At 42.4% G+C, this 23,678-nt stretch overlaps 1 protein-coding gene across 2 annotated transcripts in view; it reads left to right on the top strand.

Annotated features, from left to right (window-relative positions):
* The window catches only part of SAMSN1 (SAM domain, SH3 domain and nuclear localization signals 1), a 131,746-nt gene that overhangs the window by 28,852 nt on the left and 79,216 nt on the right, over positions 1–23,678 (top strand). The window contains exon 1 of one of the 2 annotated variants that reach the window (XM_054974109.1): positions 597–693. The exons of the other annotated variant lie outside the window; for it this stretch is intronic. Within the exon in view, the coding sequence (XP_054830084.1) occupies positions 637–693 (57 nt within the window). The 5' untranslated portion in view covers positions 597–636. Of the gene's footprint in view, positions 1–596; positions 694–23,678 lie in introns of those variants that run through there. 2 annotated transcript variants of the gene reach the window in all.

Genomic DNA, 23,678 nt, shown 5'->3' on the forward strand with positions numbered 1-23,678 from the left:
AAAGTAAATATCATTCAATTTTTGACAATTTGGAGTTAAACTTATGGGAGAGGAAGCAGCATGTCAACTGAGCCAGGCAGATAGTTTTGTGCAAAGAGATCCTGAAGCTGAATTACAATAAATCCAGCCTCCCATTTCTAAACTTATTCCATCAGAAAAAGATAGATAGGAATCAATTTGATCCTCCACCTCTGATAACTTCCAAGAATATTGCTTTATGTAGAAACTCCTAAAGCATGAATTGGTGAGATCAAACATGACATGAGCCTGTTTCAGGGTGGTATTAATGAATTACTGAAATACAGCAAAAATCTTAAGAGATTTCGGGATTCCTGATTCCTGACTTCTTCTGCTTTTTAAGGACATCAAGCACTGTTTTTGTGTAAGCCTCTCCGAAATGAATGTGGGAAAGAGTGAATTGCAACCCACGTTTCTCTCCCCATCCCCCTTCTTCTTCTTCTTTTTGTCTTCCTTCCGCTGTCATGAATATTTCAACCACATCTAACGGAGAGCTGAGAGTACCCTTAGTAGAATAAGGAAGGTTTTTTTAGCTGATGTGAGCTCCTGTGAATCATTCACTGTTGCATTTTTATCAGAGAAAAGTCTACTAATTCTTCTCTGTAAACTTATTTTAAAATGTTGAAGAGAAAACCTTCCAATGCTTCAGATAAGGAGAAATCACAGAAGCCAAAGGTAAGAGAAGTTAGATTTTGAAATCATATCTTTTAGTTTATAAAAGTGTTGTGGTGCTTACAATAGTATTTAACAGTATGGCACCAAAGCTGTAGGCTTGCAGACCTCAATCCACTCTCTTGAATTAGAGGTAACTGAGGGCCGCTTCACATGTTAACTTCCTAAGTCATGTCATACAGGGTAACTTTATGGTCCTGGCTATAGGGCAACTTCCTTACAAACATGAAAATGGAATTGCAGAATCACTGTATACAGATGATGCAGATATGTGGTTTGTATTCCAAGCAAGTGAAATGTCCTTAAAGATGTTTCAACAAGTTGTCCTAGATACTAACCTGAACAAATCTGAACTGAAGAAATTTAACAAAAGCCCTTATTCAGAAAGACACATGTGCAGAAAGATACACCCATTCGTCAGATGAGCAGTGCTGACAAACTGACCATTTGTTTGGGGTTATATGTGTGGTTCCTAATGTAGTTGTAAGAACTAGGCACACAACAGTTATCCACAACCCAGCAAGAGATATGAATTTATGTCTGAAGCCTATTTTAATGTACACATCCTCCTTAGACAATTAGGCCAAAGTTGCTTTTAGAAACATCTATTTCTTGTTGATTAAAGACACAACTTGAAGGAATAGAATATCAAAAGTTCACCTCATAGGCCAGTTCTGCCAACAAATTGGATTTTATTTTCCGTCTGAGACTGGTTATTTATTTTCTCCCAAGACTGGTATATTGGATACATGACTGTTTAAGGAAACTTTCAGTGAACTGCTTGGGGCTTGCATAGGAACACCACAATAATTCTGAGATTGTAGTAGGCCCCACTTGATGGTGTGTGTTTTCATTTTTTAAAAAAACTACTTTAAGTAGTTTTTGCCAGCTGCACTTTCTGTAAATGACTCTGTTGAAAAGCTAAAAATATATGTGTTGTGGATATGTACAATGTTACAATGTAAATTAACTATTTTGTGCCAAGCCTTTGCTAGTAATCACTTTGTCTGCCTTGTGGTATAATCTGTCACTGGCCCTTCAGAGATCTTTTTCAGTCCCAGCATCAGTGTGCATTTCTGGTAATGGGACTGCATAATAAACAGCTAATTTTTAAAAGACATTTTGAGGTCATAGATAAACTGCCTTGTTCAATGTTTAGTATTGTCACTATTATTCTTGTAATAACAGTGGATTGCTGTAAATAATTCCGTTGATTTCAAGGCAGGTTCTCAATGGGGAAAGTTCTGTACTCTGGAAACTTTAAACTCATCCCAACAACAGATTTCCAAAGACTGATTTTCTGATGTGAAATGCAATACATTTATTTATTACTTGATTTAGTATATTTTTATCTTACCCTTCCTCCAAGCATACATTATTTTCTGCTCCTCCATATGAGATTGAGAGAGAATGACTAAATTAAAGTTGTCCAGTAGGCTTCATGGTAGACTGGGGATTTGAACCTAGGTCTCCTGGATTATAGTTCAATAACTGGAGCCACTGTACCAAACTGGCTAGTATAAAAATGGCAGGAAGACAGTGGCAGGTCAGGCTTCTAAATTTGCTGTGGATTTTGTCAGGTTCAACTCCTGCTGTCAAAGACATGGAGGAGGAGGAAAATAGATGAACTGATTCTTGTGGAGTCGCTTTTGGGGGGGGGGGGACTGGAAAAGCTTTCCTGGGGGGGGGAATAGAAGAATAAATTATCTTTTCATTGTTAAAAAATAGAGGACACAACAAAAATAATCGGTTGATAATTGGTATCCATGTTACCTGAGGAACTATATTAATATTTAACTCAATGCTCTGTAGATAATTGTATTATATGTATTATATGAGAGAGGAAAGTGGAATAATATGAATAAGGTATACTGGTAAACAAATGGAAGGAAGCTGGTGGAATCAGTTGGATGGCTTATCTATTCTTTACTTTTCGTTATCATTACTCTTCCTATCCTATATAGGAAATCACTTTCTTTAACAGAAATTAGCATGCATTTTTTTCACATCCTCACTTAATTAAATTAATATGCCATACACTAAGTAACAAAAATATCTCACCTATAAAAAATACCCTGATTCCTAAACTGATCACACCCACTTTGTCATGCACTTGCTTTAAGGACTCCATCCTGAAACTTCATCAGCAGTTATTTCTTCAAGAGCTTCACTCCTTGGGAGGTGTCTCTGACTCTGGCGCATAACATCTCCTTTGCACTCAGAAGGCCCAGGGTTCAGTTCTGAGCATCTCCAATTAAAAGGATCAGGTAGAAGGTGATGTGAAAAACTTTTTCCTGCGATCCCAGAGAGCCACTGTCAGTCACAGTAGACAAGACGGACCGTGGAAGATAAATGGTCTGACTCAATATAAGGGCCAAGCTACACATGACGAATGACACTTGAACGGCAAGTGGATTTAGTGGAGGGCAAGTGAACAGGGAGAAATACACTTGCTGTTCAAGTGTCATTCGTCATGTGTAGCTTGGCCCTAAGACAGCTTCATACATTCACTGGTGAAATTGTATAGTCTCTTTATAGAGAAAAGTCAGTCTAGTAGAGACTCTGGATTGGAAAATCCCTGGAAATTTGAGGATAGAACCTGGGGAGAGTGAAGTATGGGGAAGAGACATAGTTCAGCAGGGATGTAATGTAACAGAGTTCGTCCTCTGAAGCTGCCATTTTATCCAGAGGATAAAACTGATCTCTGTGTCTGGAGATCAGCTATAATTATGGGAGTATTCATGGCTCCACATGGAGGATGGCACCCTATGGCCCAGCATTAAGCAGTAAAGGATAAGGGTGGATTACTCTTTAAGCTTCTCTTTAATAATTTTCTGTGAGATGGTCTTGCATTAAGAGGTACTTCTGGACATTCCAAACAACAGTATCACCACATGCTCACAAACGTTCAGAAACCTAGGGAAACATGGGGCTCAGTAATGTGCCATTAATTGTGAATGTGGAATGTTAAATGCCTGCCACTCAGTAAATATGAATCACCAGTATGCCTGCCACTCAGTAAATACGAATCACCACTATGGACAGTAAGAGTTGATTTCCCCTACATTTCTACAAATCTCCAATTATTTTGTGTCATTTATTTATTTCCCATTTTTTATCTCAAAGAGTGTCCATAGTGGCTTTTCCATTCTCCCCTCCATTTTATCCTCACAACAATATTTTGAGGTAGATTGAGGCTGACAGTGAGGGAGTGGCCAGCCCCAGGTTTCACAGCAAGTGGGAAAAGTGGGGATTTGAACCTGTTTCTCCCAGATCTATATCACTCTGGCTTGAGATCATACAATGGGAGAACAAACATAATTTACAGCACATTCCTAAGGAGAGTTACACCCTTCTAAACCTATTGATTTGAATGGATTTAGAAGGGTGTAATTCTGTTTAGGATTGTAATGTCAATCTGTTGTACATTTGATCATTTCTTACACTATATTAAGTAGTTTAAGAATTTTTACCCAAAGACATATTGTACTAGCATATTGTACTAGTTAAAGTATATTTTCACTGTTCTGTTTGTTTCAGACCAATTTTACATTGAGTTTACTTTTCATTAAAAGAAGGGGACAATTTGACAATTTAAGAATTAGATCTTTGGTGTGAAGAATTAGGGGGAAAGCCCAACTAAAACTAAGCCTACATTTGTGATGCTGAGTTTTGCAACATTTCCTCTGAATAAGCAAGTTACCAAACTGGCCACATGGTTGGGAAATGTTTAAAGCATGTATCTATCGTTACAAAGCCACTGGCAGAATTTCACAATTGACTTCCTTATGCATCTTCCTGGCTAGCCAGGCTTTACTGAAGCAAATGTTGCGACCAGTCACATTTCAGACAGTTTTGATCATTATCAAACAACAATTTCCATTGCTTTTAGTTTAATTTAGAAATATTTACTATGTTTTTATGACAATGAATTTCCTATCCTTGAAAATTCAAGTTGGCTGTCTTTGAGATTTCCTCTTTCCTCTCCTGCTCTGTTTCTTTCTTTCTTTTTGTATAAAAATTTGATTTTGAATGTTGTTGAACTTAACACACTTTAAAAACTCTCTTTTCAAAATAGTATTCACTGAAGCAGTTGGTCTTCTATTTTTACTGTATTTAAAAAATCTTTAGTTTTAAATCACCACTCTGTCATGCAGTTCATTACTTATCTTGGACTAGGTGACTCCTACTTTAGCTACACATATCACAAAGGATCTTTGACAGTCTAGTTCTAGACATCTGAGTTGGAGTTCTGAGTGCTGTGAACAAAGTTAGTATAAAAATTGGCCTGGTATAGGCAAGAAAACGCTTAGAAAGGAATTTCTTGTGACAATTTAAAATACACATTGCTGTGTTTTATGAGATAAATTGTCCCTAAACCAGAGTATCATGAGCGCTCACACATAAATAAAATTTCCCCATTGATTTCAGTGAATGGCTAGAGAAGCTTCACAATCATAAGCACAGAGAACTGTTCCTTCATTTAATGTAGCTAGGGAAGAACTGTGTGCATATAAAACCATAAAACATAGAGCTGGAAAGGACTCCAAGGGTCATCAAGTCCAATCTCTTCAAAATGCAGGAAATTCACAGCTATATACCCCCCTCACCTTCTCCAATGACCCTTGCTCTATACCCAGAGGAAGGCAAAAAACCTCCAGGATCCTCCGTCAATCTGGCCTGGAAGAAAATTCCTTCCTGACCACAAAGTGATGATCAGCATTACTCTGAGCATGTAAGAAAGGGCCCAAGAGCCAAGCCTCAGCTCATCCCTTCATGACCTCCCTCTCCCAGCATGCATTGAGTTACAGAATCATCATTGCTGTCAAGAGGCCATCTAGCTTTTTCTTAAAAACCTCCAAGGAAGGAGAGACCACCACCTCCTGAGGAAGCCTGTTCTATGGAGGAACCCCTGTGTCAGAAAGTTCTTCCTAATGTTTAGTCAAAAACTCTTTTGCCATGATTTTAACCCATTGTTTCTAGCCCAATCCTCTGGGGCAACAGAAAGCAACTCTGCTCCATCCTGTATGTGACAGCCCTTCTAATGTTCTAATACATATCACCTCTTAGAGCCGAACCACACAATACGAATTACACGAGACTGAGCAAGTGTCAGGAGTCCTGTCTTACCCCAAATGCCCATGTCCAGCATTCTCTCGATCAGCATGTGTTCTGGTCCAGGCACAGATTCTTAATGTTATGCTTCAGTGTGGCTGCAATGGCACGTGTTCACAGTCACAACCAGTAAGTCGACAATGCAGTGTCCTTTTTTCCTGGATCTTCTACTTCCTATCTGTAGCTCACTTCACCATGCTCTCAGAACTGTGGGTAGATGGCGCTCATGTCTCTGCACAGAGTGCAGATGCATGATAGGATATCCTTCCCTTGTCTTGGAGAAATGCAGAGAAAACCCGTGCCATTGTGAACATGGGTTCGATGGAGGTCCTGCATTCCTGGTGCGTGCAGTTGAAAACAACGTTGGAACACGTGTACGTTTTCGTGTCATTCATGTGTAATTCGTATCATGTGGTTCGGCTCTTAGTCACTTTCTCTCCAAGCTAAACATACCTAGCTCTTTCAACCTTTCCTCTCAGGACATGGTTTCCTCTCAAGACTCCTTTCTTTTGATACATTCCAGCTTGTCAAAGTCCTTAAATTGTGGTGCCCAAAACTGAACCAAGTACTCCAGGTGAGATCCAACCATAGCACAGTAAAGTGATACCATTAAAATTTTACTTTTTAATTTTCCTTCTGACTGCTGTTCCCTGTATTATGGTGGATAAAATGTACTCAAGAGCAACCTATAAAAATAAAATAAAATAAAATAAAAAGATAAAGTCAAAGTAAATATTCGCCATTATTCAAATTATAATTGTAGATTTGAAGACAGGTAAGAGCTGCAGTGTGGTAGTTGTTCAGTATTAGTGAATATTAAGAAGGGTTAGGTGCCTGGGTGGTGTAAACCTGAGCTTTCTATGTCAAAGGCATTTCTGCAATATTTTTAAAATAGAAAACTTTACTTTAAAAAAATTAACCAATAATTAATTAATTACTCTTAATGTCATAGTAGCTGGTTTTTACAACCTATTTGGCAGGAGCATTTTCACCTATTTGCATTTTATTCTAACAATAATGAGAGGTGATGAGATGATGATAATCTATTTTCTCCTGGCTTCCAACTGTGAAAACTTATCCTCCTAGATGCAGGTGGCATGTCGGTCTGTCATCAAAGGTCTTTAGCACAATCTTTAAAAAAACTATCCAAGATATTTGCAAGTTCTGTGTCCGTGCCCCCCCACAATAAATGCAAACAGATAACATCCAGATACAAAAATTTCTGATGGAAATACCTGTAAGCCTTATCAGATGAGGTCCACATATATAACACTGTAGAAACAAGTCTGCATATGCACAGGTATAAAAAGTACTGTGAGTGACATTTCAGATAAGGTTTTTGCATTTCCTGCAGGCCTTGTAAATAAACTAGATCAGAACTAACAGTGGTTATTGCATCACATAAACTTGTATGTATATGTGTGATCTATTGTCTAAAGCTTCTCTAACTCACAAGGCTGCATCTTTTCTTGTATTTCTTTCTGAATAGATTAGATTCAGTGTCCTGAAAGCTGTGCCCATTAGAAGTTCCCAATGAGCTTGTGTAAGAGAATTGTCCTGTAGATTGTACCCTACATTTTGATTGTACTCTACATTTTACACTGGTGATAGAATGTTTTTAACTTAAAATGTATCTTTTTTGCATTAAAGGAAATGTTATTGTGCTATTTTTAGTTACAGTGACTTACAATGACTTACATTGTGTAATTTGCCTTGAGTCCCAGTGAAGATGGTGGAATATAAATAACGTAAATAATAATAATTTTTATATATTATGATTTGAAGATCTGAAACATTTTATATTTTAAAAGATAATTTAGGAGGCTGGGTTGTTATAAACAATAGTACATTTATATTGTAGCAAGGTATGAAAAAGCTCTCAGGTTAACATAGTAACAAAAACACTCAAATTTTGTAGATAGTTAAGGCCCAGTTTTTCAAGCACTTCTGACAGTGAAAGGTCAATTTCATATTAAAATCTTAATGAATTTGTAATAAACTCTGCAGTTATTTTTAAAAATGTGAATGTTTAATATATTTTTGATCACATCACAATATACCTGTTTAACACTTATTTGAAAAAGGTTGTACAGTGATAGATAAAACAGAGGTTGTAGTTAAAGGTTCTTTGTGTATGATGACAAGAGCATTCCAGTAACTCCTATTAGATTATCCTGTTGTGTTGGATGGGTCTTGTATATTGCCCCCCTAGTTGGAATGAAGAGACAGACACAGGTGTTGGATCTAAGGGCCACTTTATTAAATCAACCTCAACAAGAACACTAACCCATAACTGCAGCAAGGGTAAAAGCGGTACAGGTCAAGCCATGGGGTCCTACCTAGGCCTCCTCCTTGACCTGCCTGGGTGAGGCTCGAAGCCCCAGGTGCGAGCCCTTCATGTGGATGGCTAGGAGACCCGGCCAGCCAGGCAAATTAGTTCCCCCCTTTCAAGCTCCTAAGCGTCAGCCGTACAGCAGCGAGGGAAGGACTTGCACATGAGCTTCCCCCAGGCAGTCTGCCCACACGCACTGGCAGCTGTCAAAAGCAGTACCAGCTGCTCCTAGCAGACCCCTCTTCCCCACCAATAGGGAAGCCCCAAGGATGCTTACCAGCCCGCTGCCTCTCACCAACTCTATTCCTCCAGTGACATCACTAATCAGCACCACCCCAAGCCAATTTCCTCCACTCAAGCCCTGGTGCAAGGTAGGTGAAAAAAAACCTTATCCCCACTCCAATCTGGAGAAAAAGGCAGGGGGGGAATTCCTACCTGGTTCTGAATACAGCAACCAGCTAATCCTACACCAGGAACAGCATGAGGAGGGTGGGCCAAGCATTAAAGCTAACTGAAGCTATGTGGGCAGAGCAGCTTAAAAGGCTGCTGTCCCCGCCCACCCAGCGAAAGACTCAGATGCCCAGGAACTAGCCCGCTCTCCCTCCTTCCAGGGAGGTAATGAATGACCCCCTCCTGGAGCAGCTCAAGCTGCCCAGAGGTAGAACTGTATTGCTCCCCTAGTTGGAATGAAGAGACAGACACAAGTGTTGGATGTAAGGGCCACTTTATTAAATCAACCTCAACAAGAACATTAACCCATAACTGTGGCAAGGGTAAAAGCAGTACATGTCAAGCCATGGGGTCACCCCTGGACCTCCACCTTGACCTGCCTGGGCGAGCCCCGAAGCCCTGGGTGCGAGCCATCCCTGGGGATGGCTAGGAGACCCGGCCAGCCAGGCAAATTAGTTCCCCCCTTTCAAGCTCCTAAGCCTCAGCCGTACAGGAGCAAGGGAAGGACTTGCACATGGAGTTCCCCCAGGCAGACTGCCCACGTGCACTGGCAGCCGTCACAAGCAGTACCAGACGCTCCTAGCAGACCCCTCTTCCCCACCAATAGGGAAGTGCCAAGGGTGCTCACCAGCCTGCGGCCTCTCACCAACTCTATCTCTCACTGCCAGGGCCAAGCCTCTGCTTAGGCCCTAGCACCCCACTAATGGCCTAGCGCCAACCTAAGCCCTTGCCACAAGTCGTTGAGGAAGATATCATTGCCAGTTTCTGACAGGTGTACCCCGTCCCCTCTATAGAGGTCAGCAAATTCGGCCTGGATCCGGGGATGGGGTAGATAGACCTCCAATTCCTCCCTGAAGGCTTTCTGAATGGCCCTATTGGCCTTCATCTGAGCCCTTGCAACTGCCTGACGGTTCTCTGCCTCCCAACAAACCCTGCAAGGGAACATGACAGACCACATAATAAGCACTCCAGACCAATGCTGGAGTATCACCTGCATGTCCCATTTAACCTGCAGGGACAATGCCCTACCATTGGGATAAACCCCAGGTCATTCCCACCCAAGTGGGAATTCCCACCAATATATGTGGTGGAGGACCCCGCCGCTCCTTAAATAAGAGTGACAACAAACCAGGCGACCGGAGGCTGCAACGACCTTGCCACTCCACCATTGCCCATTCGTTCAAGCCAAGCTGGGACCCAAACTGTGTCCTCCTGGCTTGATGAGTGGCCCAAAACACCATGCTGTGCCTGCAGATCAAAATCCATTGTTTCTCCCAGCAAAACACAGCACCTAAGAAAACACCATTAGTACTACATTTAAAACCATGTCAAAGGATGAATATAGGACCGATAGGTAGACAACTTCCACCTACCCACCCCCTGAATTGCCTGCACTGAGTACCTCATGGCTGCTGCCATAGATGCAGCCCCAATCTTAAAGGAATGGGTGCAGAATTTGATGCCTGCCAACCCCAATTTGTCCAGTGCCCTCTCAGTCACATCCCAAAACTGGTAACGTGTCAGGGGCGAACCATCCTCATGTTGGAACAACACTCCATGTTCATCTCCCCTAACCCGTAAATATCTACGGAGAGCCCTCACTGGACAGAGCTCTGGATCCACACAGGTTCCCAGGCTAAGTACCACCCCCTTTTGTTTCTGGTCCGTTTTCGACTTCCGGATTGTGAGGGAAACCCTTCCCTCCTCCAGTTTAACGTCCTGCGCCCTCAAGGCCCAACCAGACATATCTGCCTTGGACTGGACAACCAGTTTACTAATGTGCAGTGCCCCAAAAAAGGCTACCAAAGCAGCCACATGGAATAATCCCAAGGTGCAAATGGCACCCCAGGCCTTGAGAAGCCCCTTTAAAATGAGTGGAGAAATAGACTCTCTGGGGTCAGCGCAAACTACCACTTCATGTGACCACCCCTCTAACATTTTCCTTACTCGGAAATCCCCCATGGCCTCAAGGAACCCCCAAGCCTTACTTATAAATGCCAATGCCACCAATTGGCCTCATATTGATTTAACTGTTAGCCCTCATCCCTTCTGATGCACACAAAAGTGCATCAGATGCTCAACTGGGATGCGCCATACCTGCTGCAAGCCCAAATCTCTCCTAAACCCAGCAAATTGTCCTACCACTCTGTCATAGGCATGCTGAGTGCTGGGGGCCAAAGCAAGCCTTATGGCCCTGAACGCTTCGGCCTCCCAAGCTGCCAAAACTCCAGGCGCATCTGTGCCGGCTCTGGGTCAGCCTCTGGGGCAAGCTGCCAAAACCGCTCCATCTGTCGGCGAGACAAAGCATCTGCCACACCATTATCAACACCAGGAACGTGTTTGGCCTTAAATAAAATGTTCCTCCAGAGGCACAACAACGTGAAGGCTTGAACCAGCCTCATGACCCAGCCTGATTTTGAAGTCAAGGAGTTGACTACATGAACCACAGCCTGATTGTCGCACCAAAAATGGACAACACGGTTAGAGAACTCCTCCCCCCACAGGTGGACTACCAGCAATATGGGAAAAAACTCCAAAAATGTTAAATCCCTATCCAAACCTGACTCACACCAATCAAGTGGCCACTGATCTGTGCACCAGTGCCTTCAGAAATAAACTCCGAAGCCCAAAGAGCCAGATGCATCAGACGTGACCTGCAGCTCAGCCTCGAGCAGCAGGTCCTCCCGCCAAAAGGTAACCCCATTGTAATCCTCAAGGAAGGTGGACCAAACATCCAAATCCTCCTACATGCCCCTAGTGACCTTAAGGCAGTGATGGGGAGCCTACAGTGATGACATGGCATCACAAAGATGCTGCAAAAAGGCCCTTCCTGGAGCAACCGCTTTACAAGCGAAATTCCAGTGGCCTACAAGCTGCTGCAGCTCCAATAGGGACACCTTTTGCTTGGACCTAAAGTCAAGCAGCCTAACCTTAAGGTCAGCAACTTTCTCTGGGGGGACTCTAAAACATTGATGAACCATGTCGAGCTCAATACCACAAAACATCAATACCTGAGAGGGCCCTTCCATTTTCTCATGCGCCAAAGGCATGCCCAGCTTCTCAGCCAATTGGACGAAAGTAGTTAACAGCCAGGCACAGTGCTCAGACACTTCAGCCCCTATGAACAAAAAATCATCTAAATAATGCACGGAATCGCGGTTACACGCTCTGTGCTGTAATTCCCACTCTAGAAAGGAGCTGAAACATTCAAAGGCAGCACAAGATATGGAACAGCCCATTGGGAGAGCCCGGTCCATATAAAACTTCCCCTCAAAAGAAAACCTGAGGAGCTTAAAGTCCTCAGGATGGACTGGGAGAAGGTGAAAGGCAGAATTAATGTCACATTTCACCATCTTGGCCCCCACTCCACAGCGGCGTACCACCTTGACTGCCTGGTCAAAGGACGTGTACCGAACCGAGCATAAATGTGCCAGAATGGCATCATTCACCGACTCCCCTTTGGGAAAAGAGAGGTGATGTATCAAGCAAAACTCCCCAGCTGCCTTTTAGGTACAAACCCGAATGGGGACACCCTCAAATTGGGGACGGGGGCATGTCAAAAGGGCCCAAAACTCGGCCCTCAGCGCATTCCTTAACTATTTTATTCCTAACAATACCCTCCATGCCTAAAACAGAACGCAAATTGTTAGACATAAAGGGGGAACATGGCCCTTGCACCGGGATCCTAAAGCCTAAAGTAAAACCTTGCAACAGGAAAATGGCATTCTGCCTACTGGGGTAAGCGCTCAGCAGATGCTCAAGGACCGTCAGCCTTACCGGGCTGGGTCCCTTTACCAGAAGCCTGCTGACCGCCAGCTCCATTGCCTCCTGATTTCTTACCTCCCCCACCCTGTCTAACTTTGGGACAAGCATTGTATGGGTGTGGCCCAGCACAGGAAGGGCATTCATGCCTGAACCAACATGGCTTCCAACTACACTGACCCTTAAAGGCAAACTCCCAGCAAAGCAGCCAGAGTTGAACCTGCTGCCTCGCTGTGGAGCGGGTAGTAGTGACTGAAGTGGCCAAAGCCAGGCGCTGCACCAGGTGGCTGCTGTCAGAACAGTCCCCCAAGTTAGGCTTTGCAGGTGACATCACCTGCAGCCAAAGCTGCTGGTGTATGTGGTCCCAGGGGAGACTAGGATTAAGGGCTGTTCGCATCCTGAACTCCTCCTCATTCTGCATCCAAGCAGCACCCGAGAAGCCAGTATATCCCTTATAAATGATATTCAGATACTGTAACAGAGAAGCAGCCCTCTGGGGTTGCGCTCTGACTAGTACCCCAGCATAAATCAAGAAACCTGGTAATAAATTGGCCCAGGTCCGATCCACATGCCTCTGCTTAAGTCTCTCTTTATCTCGGTCATCCAGATCATCCTTATCCTTCTTTTCCAACTCCCGGAAAAGAAGAGTTAAGACCTCAACGTATTCACCCTTGATAATCTTATCACGGGTCGCCTGTGTCAGGTGGTCACCCAGAGGAAGTGCTGTATCCCCAAAGTGGAGTGCGCTAAAGGACATCTGCCCATAGGCCCAGGCAGAACATGGATAAAAACCCCAAGGCCACCTGTGTACCCGGGCCACATGCCTACCTGACCCTGACTCCAGGAACCGTCCAGTACTCCCCATGTTGGATGTGAGGGCGCAGTCTGTTGAGCAACCATCAACCCTGGGCCCTGTGGTGCCCAGGAGTGTTGGCCAAAGGCAGGCCAAATGGCATGGAACTGTTGGCCAGCCCCCAGAGCCAACCCATGAGCCCCCTGATTAACTCCTGGCCCCCAAGGTCCCCATGGCCATGAAAAAGCCTGAGGCACAACATCCTTACCCCCGGCATCCACAAGATCCACGGCCAATGCCACAGGTGCAGATTCCCCCACAGCCTCCTGCGCAAGGTCCACCACTGGCTCTTCACTTGCCTGTGCCACTGATGACCAGGCTCGGCTGGGCTCTCTGGCTGCCACTCCCACCTTATTCAATGCCTTGTATGAAGTAAATTTCAACTCCCCCCTCCCTCACCTCTACCCTAAAGTCAGTTCAAACTCTTTAAGTAAAGAGATTTTTCCTAAGAACAAAGGATACAAAAACAAAAACAAAACAAAACAAAGAAAAACACCTCTTAACTGCAGTATGTACAAGTTACTACCCAATCTCCCCAACAGTAGCTCTGTTACCTAGAGTAATACTCTAGTTTTGGGAAAGAAAGAAAAAATCCTAAAATTGTTGAGCTACTAATAGCAAAAACGGAGCTGTCGCAACAGAACTCTACCTCCCCCCACACCCCTGTAATCACACCCGTTTTAATATTTAATTAGCTACCCCGAACTTTTAATAAATCACAGCGTTAAATTTCTAATTCATTATATAGCAGCTTGCAAAACCAGCTTCAAGTCTCTCTTATTGGTCTCTTGCTCCCTTTGGATGGTGACGAAGTTGACGGAGACTTTCTCTTGTTGCTGGCTTTACCAACTTCCATGGGTGATTCGATTCCCAATGCTGAGAGAAGTTCCACTTCCATGTCTGCATCTGAGGCCGTATAGTGTTTGCCTTGTATAATCACCAACAGCCTGCAGCAGTTCAGCCATTTATAGCATATATTTGATTTTCTAAGGGCTTCAGTTACGGGTTTCAGTTCTTTGCGTTTTGTCAAGGCTTCTTTAGGCAGGTCTTCAAATATGAAAATTGAGGCACCATGCAGGGGAATAGAATCCCTGCGTCTTGCTTCATGAAGGATTTTCAGCCGCATAAAGTCCTCCTAGAATTCAATTATATCTCTCAAGCTCGGCTTGTTCTTGTAAAATCTCTCTCTGCCGACCCTATAGGCTCTAATAATGAAAGGGGGGGGGCATCTTCTCCCAGCTTGAAGTATTCAGCTAGCCAAGATGTCAGATTTTTCATCAGATTTTCACTCGTGGCAAATGATTCCTCCACCCCCCTTATTTTTAAATTTCTCTGCCGGGCTTTAATCTCAAGACCAAGAAGTCTTTCCTGATGAGACTCTGTCAGTTTCTGAAGATCCTGTATATCTCTCTGTGATCTCTGACTCAGAGTTAATGCCATTTCTGTTTTCAGATTTGTTTTATTCAAGTTTTATTTCAGACAACTGATTTGCTAGAGGTTGTAACAATTTGGTCACATGATTCGAAAGTCTCTGCTCCAAGAATTGCAATTGGGGATCGAGAGTAAGATCTGAGGTATTTACCTACCCCTCAGCGATTGCCGCTCTCTCGTCCACCATTTTAAGTTGTACTCCGGCTTTTCTCATCTCCTGTTTGGTGTCTTTTGCGTCTATAAAATACTGCTGTAAGTTTTTCACATCTTTTGAACGCGATTTCTTTTTCTTTGAGATTTGATTTTGCATATCAAGCACTTTTTAAAGTTCAGTAGTAGTGATTTAACAGAGGTATAGGGCTCAGGAGGACAGAGCTCTCCTAAAACACGTCCATTCCCGTGGGAATCGATGCCACGCCCCCCCCCACCTTCCACTGTTTATAAAAGTGTCTGCAATGCTTGACATTATTAAGTTGGTGATAGTAATCTTGACAAACCATAAGACAGCTGTTGGCAGGCAGAAGAGTGTTTTTGCTTCCCTTCAATTCTGACCTGTTTTTCAAAAAGTTTCTTTGGGGTTCATAAGTCATCAACATTGAATAAGCACAACAAGGATCCCATTTGTATACATATGGCTTGATTTCTGCAGACAGTTAAGGAAAAAGAGTAACAAGATTCTTATTTGACTTTAAATTAAAGCTATTAATGGAGTTTGAATGAACAAAAATATTTTTATATTTAAACGGTAAACAGATGTAGAAGAGGTGAGAAGGCCTGTGGAAAGTGTACTTTGACTGTCATGATTTGGTGGTAGAAAATGGTATGAAGTCATAGCTGAGTTATGGTGACCTCTGGTGGGGTTTTCATGGCAAGAGACTAACAGAGGTAGTTTGCCATTACTGGACTGTACAATCCTGGCCTTCCTAGGAGGTCTCCCATCCAATCACTAACCAAGGCCAACCCTGCTTAGCTTTTAAGATCTGACAAAATCAGGCTTGTCTGGGCTATCTAGGTCAGGGCAAATGACATGGTATTCCATTATGTTTTAGGACACTTCAAGGATGTTAACACATCTGATTCAATATTAATGAAGGAAGATCAACTTTGCTGCTCCCCATATTCATGAAATTTAATAGTCACATTGCCATTAAAAATACCTGTTTTTTGCATTTATTATATTTATAATGTATAAATAACATCAAAAAACAGAAAAACAAACTTGCCAAAGAAAATAAGCAGGATGAAAGTACGGCTATGCAAAAATAATAAAAGAAAAAATGCATACTTGTACATCTCTACATTATCCTATAGACTGATATTTTCGGTCTTTTTGTATTTCTATCTCCTATGACACAATTCCTTTACCATTCTATGACTGCTTAACAGCAGAAGGCAAAGGATCAAAATAATTTAGCTAGCAACCTGAAGGATGCCAACAGTATACCAACAGTGAAATCCTAAGCAGAGTTTAGCAGTAAGCACTATTCTACTCTAACCCCTGCCCCTCAATGATTGCAGACTCTCTGACCTAGTGTTGCTAATGCCCAAGTGTGGCTTGGAGATCTCCTGGAATTCTGACTGGACTCCAGAGACAAGAGATCAGTGCCACTGGAGAAAAGGGCTACTTTGGAGTGTAGACTCTATGTCATTATTCCCTGCTGTTGTCCCTTCCCCCAAAATCCCCATTCCAGGTATTCCCCTGACTGAATTTGGCAACCCTGGAAAAGTTTTGACTTTCTAAATCCCCTGGGTTTAGAAGTGTGCAGGTTTGCTTTGATTTTTGCTGCAAATAAGTTATTTTCATGTTCTTGTATAGCATTGGAGTAAAACCTAATGCGATCAACGAAATGTAAGTCCATTTCTAGTGCATATCATATGTTTCTTCATGTAGGAAATTCAATACTATTAAGAAGCTGTTTTGTAGCCTATTTACTTGAAGGTAATCCTTAACATAAGACAATTGATGGTGTGGGAAGTGAAGCTTAGCGGTGTAGCTGACAGCCATTGTTTCCCAGATACACACGAGCAGTAGTGGTTCCCAAAACACTAAATATACTACAAAAATTAAGAGAACCACTGTCTTACCTTTAAAAAAAACACACACGTCCAATGGCTGTTTAAAGACTAACAACAGGTTAAAATGTACCTGGACTTCTGTTTTGTTTTGCTGTAATGGACTAGCATAGCTACCCTTCTGGAATTGCATTATATTTATAGTCTGAGCAATCCGATCACATTTGGACTATATTTTCCTGACTTTCTACTAGTTTGAAATCCTTGTGGAATGAGCAACATGAAGCCATTCCCTCTACATTTTTCTTCCTAAGCACCAACTTGCTGTACACAAGCTGCAACATCAGCATTTGTGCTTGTTAGGCTTCCAAACTTTCTCCTTCAAAGATCTGAAGAAAAGATTTACTCATTTTTTACTCATTCTTTACTCATTTAGGATTACAGATGGCATGTTTGCCCTGCATAAAACTGTCATCAACTTAAAAAACAAACAAACTTGATATTCCCCAAAAGCTGGGAGGTTGGTTGGGATTTGAGCATGGGATTGTTTATATGCTCTACTATATTCATTGCAGCACTCAACCTCAGGTGATATAAAGCATGTAAAAAAGAACTTTCTGTCAGTTTTATTATTTCTAAAAAGGTTCCCCTTGAAGGAGAAGAGTGACCTTGTTCTGCTGAGCTGACATGTGCCATTGAATTAATGGCTGAGCTTTGCTTTAGGGAAGCTTGCAGAAACATTACAACTCCAGTGGCTGAGTTTGCTGTGCACATTAATCAGGTAAACCAAAATGATGCATCAAACATTCATTTAAAAGTAGTAAAAGTCCTCCCTCCCCTCTCCATACTTAAAAAAGAAATCTTCCCAAGAATTTGTATATTGTTGGTCATCACCAGTGGTCAAGGGCATTGTTGCATGGCTACAGTAAAACATAGTTGGGAAGGTTGAAATGTTTATTAATCTCCAGAAACTAAGTAGGCTTTGAAGAAAGGGGAATCCGCAACAGACTGCAGCATTTATTTAATATACTTTTATCTGTTAGAACAGATTTACTCTAATTTCCACACCCATGATTTTTTTGGCAGACATTGTGATTCATAATATGTGTCATCTATGTCTGCCTGCAGTACATGCCATGAGTATGTTATGTGTAACCTTTTGATCCTCTGACACTATGGAGAGTTCAGAGTACAGTTCAATGCCTGTTATTTGGAAGTTCAGTGTGTTATCTCTCCTTTGAAGTTAAACACTTTCACTTCTGTAGCCAACGGCCTTGAGGCCAGATGCAGCTAGTCTGAATTGTATCTTCCCTGAGAACAGGGATGATCTCATTCCCAATTTGCTATTGTTGCCTATCGTAGTCTAAACTCTGATACTTTTTGTCTCAGGCACTCGCAACAGAATTTCAACGGGCTACTAACCTGGGGTGGGACATTACCCTATAACTAACCAGGCTTTCCTTCAACACGTCACTTCTGCCAATTTTACTGTCTGAGCACCTTGAACCTGATAGATCTCTAATAAAAGTTACTTCAACCAAAGCACCTGTGTGATTGCTGTGGAGAACTTGCCAAGGACTGACAATATGGGGATAACATATCAAGAAACTAAAAATTTTTATCACACTCTGAAAAGAATTTTTATCTTCATTCATTTGGAGAATGATCAACATTATTTACCAGATGTTTTAACTGGCAGGATACATTTTTGCCTCCCAAACTGCTCATTGCACAAGTTGCAGCCATTATTACTGGCTTTTTTCAGGAGCTTTCAGAAGACAAACTTAAGATAGATTTTTACACAAAAGAGAGTTTAAAGTGGAATTAGGAAGAAAGCCTCTCCCTACATCTCCCTAAAATATAAAGTTCAGCATACTGCAAAAGAACCCTATTCTAAAGTCATCTTAAATACATCTTGCTCTTGAAAAATGTAAATCAGAATGATTATGAATTTAACAGTTAGGAGAGTGATTAAGTACATACACATAAGTAGGGAATTTTTTATTATTTTGTTTTGCTACTGAAATTGGCACACCCAAAACAGAACCCATGAAGATGGCTGCTGTAGTTTGCAATGCATCAGCAAGAACTTGCAAACACTCACAGTCCATTGGCATCTTAGAGACCAACAAGATTTTCAGAGTGTAAACTTTTGAAAACCAGAGCTCCATTTTTCAGACACAAGTGAAGGTAGCTCCAGCTCTCAAAAGCTTACAGAAAATCTTGTTGGTCTCTAAGGTGCCACTGGACTCAAATCCTGCTGTTCAACTGCAGACCAACATGGCTGCAGTTGGAAACTGAAAACTCTCAGTCTCAAAGAGAACAGAACTAACTCAAGAGATTCTGTTGTGGGGATGTTGCTTCTATAGAACTAAGAATGTCTTCTCAAGCCAGCAATAATCAAGAAGCATTACTCTGGAAACTAAGAGCTCCCTGCCTCTAGAAAACCTCACTAGATTAGAAGCAAGGCATTATTAATTAATATTAATATGAACTAATGGTGTTGGAAAGCACTGTCAAGTCTTAGCTCACTTATTGCAATCCCTACTGGAGTTTTCAAGGCAAGAGACTAACAGAGGTGGTTTGCCATTGCCTGCCTCTGCAACATACGTCTTCTTTTGAGGTCTCCCATCCATTTTCTGACCAAAGCCAACCCTGCTTAGCTTCCCACATCTGATGAGATCAGGGTAGCCAGGGTACAATGACAATAATGAACAGGATTTTCCATTTTTTTCTTTGATTCATTAATTAAAGAATGCATATCCCTAAAAATAAATAGTATCGCTATTAGAAGCATTTCTAGAAAAGGTTAGAATCCTTTGTATTGCATGTAACACCATACCATAGCTCAAAAGACTGTTCAGCTTGATAGCTCCAGTAGAGTAATGTAAAGGAAGGTTAATAGATAGCCCTTCCCTAAATAGTGCTGTTTCTCCATTTAGGCTATTTGAACTATGGGACAACTTCCCAAATCTCAATTATGTGGTCCAGTATCCATTCACGGATTTGTAAAACACTTCTTTTCCATCCAACGCATGAGTAAGTTACGACAGCTGTAATCCAATGCAGTTACTTGAGAATTACAGTGCAATCCAAAGCAGAGTTATACCCTCTAAGCCCATTGACTTCAGTGGGCTTAGAAGGCTGTAAATTTGCTTAGAATTGCATTGAGATAGTTTCAGGCAGAGAAGGATAAAGGTTATCTGATGAAGGGAACTTTGAGGCTCAAATGTTTATATCCTGAAAATCTCCTTTGTCTTCAAGTACTCGAAAAAATTTTAAGAGTCACCTTGGGTTCAATGGGGCTTAATTCCATATTAATGTTCTTTGGGATCATAATGCTTTAGGATCATCCATTGTGCTAGGTATATATTGTTATCTTTTAAGAAAGGTTATTGTCCTATATATATGTGATCTGGTATATGTGAGTGTGTACATTAAAAATCAAAATAAAACCTAAAAGAACAAGTAACAATAATCATCAGTGTAAAGAACACTGGTTGTGTATACTATATAACTAGCAAAAAAGCCCATTATGGGGAAAAATGCAGTGGGCTCTAGAAAAGGGAGGGCAGGCAGGCGGACATTCCCTCCTTCTCCATCACTGATCCCAGATGGATGAAGGTGGGGTGGGGGGCAGCATGGCCACTTCCTCTGCACCTAATCCCGGCTGAGTGAAGGGAGGGAGAGCATTGCCACCTGCTCCACTCCTGATCCCAGCTGGGTGAAGAAAGGGCAGAGATTGCCTCCTGCTCTGCACCTGATTCTGTCCAGGTGAAGTGGACGGGCATTGCTGCCTGCTCTGCACCTGATTCTGGCAGGTTGAATGGGGGGCGGGCATTGCCTCCTGCTCTACTCTTGATCCCAGCTGGGTGAAGGGGGCAGACATTTCCATCTGCTCCACTCCTGATCTCGGCCAGGTAAAGGTGGGCAGTGGGCATTGCCACCTGCTCCACTGTTGATCCTAGCTGGTAAAGGGTGGGTGGATATTTTCACCTGCTCCACTCCTGATACCAGCTGGGTGAAGATGGAGGGGGTCAGCATTGCCACCTGCTCCACGCTTGATCCCAGCTGAGTGAAGGCGGGGACGGGCATTGCTACTTGCTCTGCTCCTGATCCCACCTGGGTGAAGGCAGGGTGCGGGCATTGCCACCTGCTCCTCTGCTGGTCACAGCTGGTTGAAGGGGGGAGCAGGCATTGCCACCTGCTTTGCTCCTGATCTGAGCTGGGTGAAGAGAGGATGGGCATTGCCACCTGCTCCGCTCCTGATCCCAGCTAAGATGGCGATCCCAGTTTAGATGGGGGTCTGGCATTGCCACCTGCTCCACTCCTGATCACAGCTGGGAGAGGTGGGGGATGGGCATTGCAGCCTGCTCCACTCCTGATCCCAGTCTGGGCTTCCAGCCTTGGTGTGCTCTCTGGAGGTCCGGCTGCCTCATCTGGGCTTCCCTCTCCAGCAGTGCCCTCTGGAGGTGCACCAGGGTAGGAAGTAAGTTGTCTTGAATATGCTTAGCCTTTTATATAGTAGGATACCAATTCAGAATTTCATAATAATATGTCATAATATGTTTTAGAGTGCACAGTGCTTCATAATTTTTACTTCATTTACCCTTGCAACCACCACATAGTGTGGATTAGCCTGATAGATAATGATTTATACAAGGCTACTTAGTGATCTTTATGAATGAGAAATATTTATTTAGATCTCACATTCTGGATTATCACATTCTCTACCCTGACATCATACACACATAGGTATGCTTCAGTCCCATGGATGTATGTTGTTGCGAAGTTGTAGGGAGTGGTTTCTGCAGACAAAACCACAGTTGCAGTCTGTGAAAGTAACTCGGTTCTGTTATGCTGCGTGTAATTGCAATCTCATCAGAACCAGTTACTCCAGTGTATTAAGTGTGTAGGACTGCAAAGGACATTGTTTCTAAGATCTCTAAGATGGCCAAGATCTGTATTGGAGACTTGGGCAAGCCCCTTGCCCCACTCCCAATGCATGATTCAGAATTGTTCTCCATAAACTCAGATATTTTGCTGGAAAAGTGATATAACAAATAAATCTATCCAATCACTCCCCAGTTATCAGGTTGTGTTGGTGGCCATTAGTGCTCCTGTCACAGTTGATGGCATCAGCAACTGCAGTTGGACAGTCAGCCAGAGGACAAGCATCTGGAGGGAATCTCCCCCCATCTCTGACTACACCCTGGATTCTCATATCTTGCATTGGCCATTACCAAACCACTGGGTGCTCCTGGGAATTGCAGTCTCAAAGTCTATTAGGTTCCCAGGGAGCTTCTTGTAATCTTGGATGCCGCCAAAGCAATGTTAGAGTGGCAAGCAGAAGAGAAGAAGAGATAATTAAAGAGAGGGGAAGACGGTGCCCTTCCTAGTAATTTGATTGGGCAACTTGGTCAGCTGACTGGGAGCTAGGGTTGGGAGGTGAGAACGATGACATGAATTCTTTTCCGGCTCAGATATGCAAGAACTCAGGGCAGAAATATTTGCCTTTGAATTGAAGATAAACATTACGAGGATCATCCTATGAGTCTCAGAAATACAAATGTACACATTATGAACTGTGGTCATAGATCCAGAGAAGTTAGCCATGTTAGTCTGTAGTTGCAAAATAGTAAAGAGTCCAGTAGCACCTTTAAGACTAACCTACTTTACTGTAGCATAAGCTTTCAAGAACCACAGTTCTCTTTGTCAGATGTTGCATCTGATGAAGAGAACTGTGGTTCTTGAAAGCTTATGCTACAGTAAAGTTGGTTAGTCTTAAAGGTGCTACTGGACTCTTTACTATTGTGAACTGTGTAATGTTGGAATAATTGGGTTCAAATCTCTGCTAAGACATGAAATGCAATAGATGACCTCGGACTATTCAGTATTTTTCAACCTGACGTACCTCAAAGGCCGCTGAAAAAGATAAAATGGAGGAATGCAGAACTACATATCCCATTCTGAGTTCCCCCAGGGAACTACAGCTACAAACTACAAACTAAAAATATGTGTCAAGTGCTGTTTTTCCACACCAGAGGTGCCCTAAAATAGTGGTGGCTGTTAGCCTAGGAACACTGAGCCAGAATACTGTTACGATGCAACACAGTGAAGTCAGCTGTTAATGCTGTACAGGGGCTCTGTGCCCAGGTCATATATGGACTTTTCTGCTACACTAGACTAGAGAGAAAAATGTGAAACGTGGAAGTTAATTTGGAAGCCAAACCTTGAAGTTGATTTCTGCAGTAAAATCCTTCATGAAATAACAGATGAGGATATACTGCCCAAAGAGTTGCAACTGCAAATTCTCCTGTAGTGTAAGCCTGGTTTATGTCATGATGACAATACCTATTTATTAATAAAATTAAGAAGTTAAAAAAATGCTTTGGGGATTGGGTAGATGGAGCTTCTGTCCAACAGACAGCCTACACAGATGGATCTTTTTCATTCAGATTTTACGACTCTGATATCTTACATCATGATTCTTTTTTTCATTGACAGTCCCCTGACTCTCAGCAGAGGCTTTTGAGTTTTGAAAGGGCTTGTGTAGCTACAAAAGAAAACCAAAAAAAATCCCATTGAACAAGCTTCTTCTGTTCACATTACCATAGGATCGAACCATTAGACTTACATCTGTGCTAAAAAAAATAGTTACAAGATTTCCTTTTTTCCTCCACCTCTCCACACATACTTTTTAATGAAAATATTTTAAGGTAATATAGCTATCCTTGACCTCTAACCTATAATGTAAACATTACATACAGTGGTACCATAAGATCCATAAAGGCCACATATAATCGCCCCCTTTAAAGGATTAATATTTCTCAGCCACGTGGTAAAGCACTAGGCAGTGGTGTAGAGGAGTACCACAGTTTCCTGACACCTGCATAGTCTGTACATACCTTTATATCCAAAGGGAAGGAACTCTTAGAAGTATTCATTCTACTTTTGAAAGTATTCCCTAAGTAGACATATTCCCTGTCTCCAGTAAAGCATATATTCTATTGTTCTCTGGGAGAACAATTT

The sequence above is a fragment of the Eublepharis macularius genome, chromosome 3 (assembly GCF_028583425.1).
Source record: "Eublepharis macularius isolate TG4126 chromosome 3, MPM_Emac_v1.0, whole genome shotgun sequence".
NCBI lineage: Eukaryota > Metazoa > Chordata > Lepidosauria > Squamata > Eublepharidae > Eublepharis > Eublepharis macularius.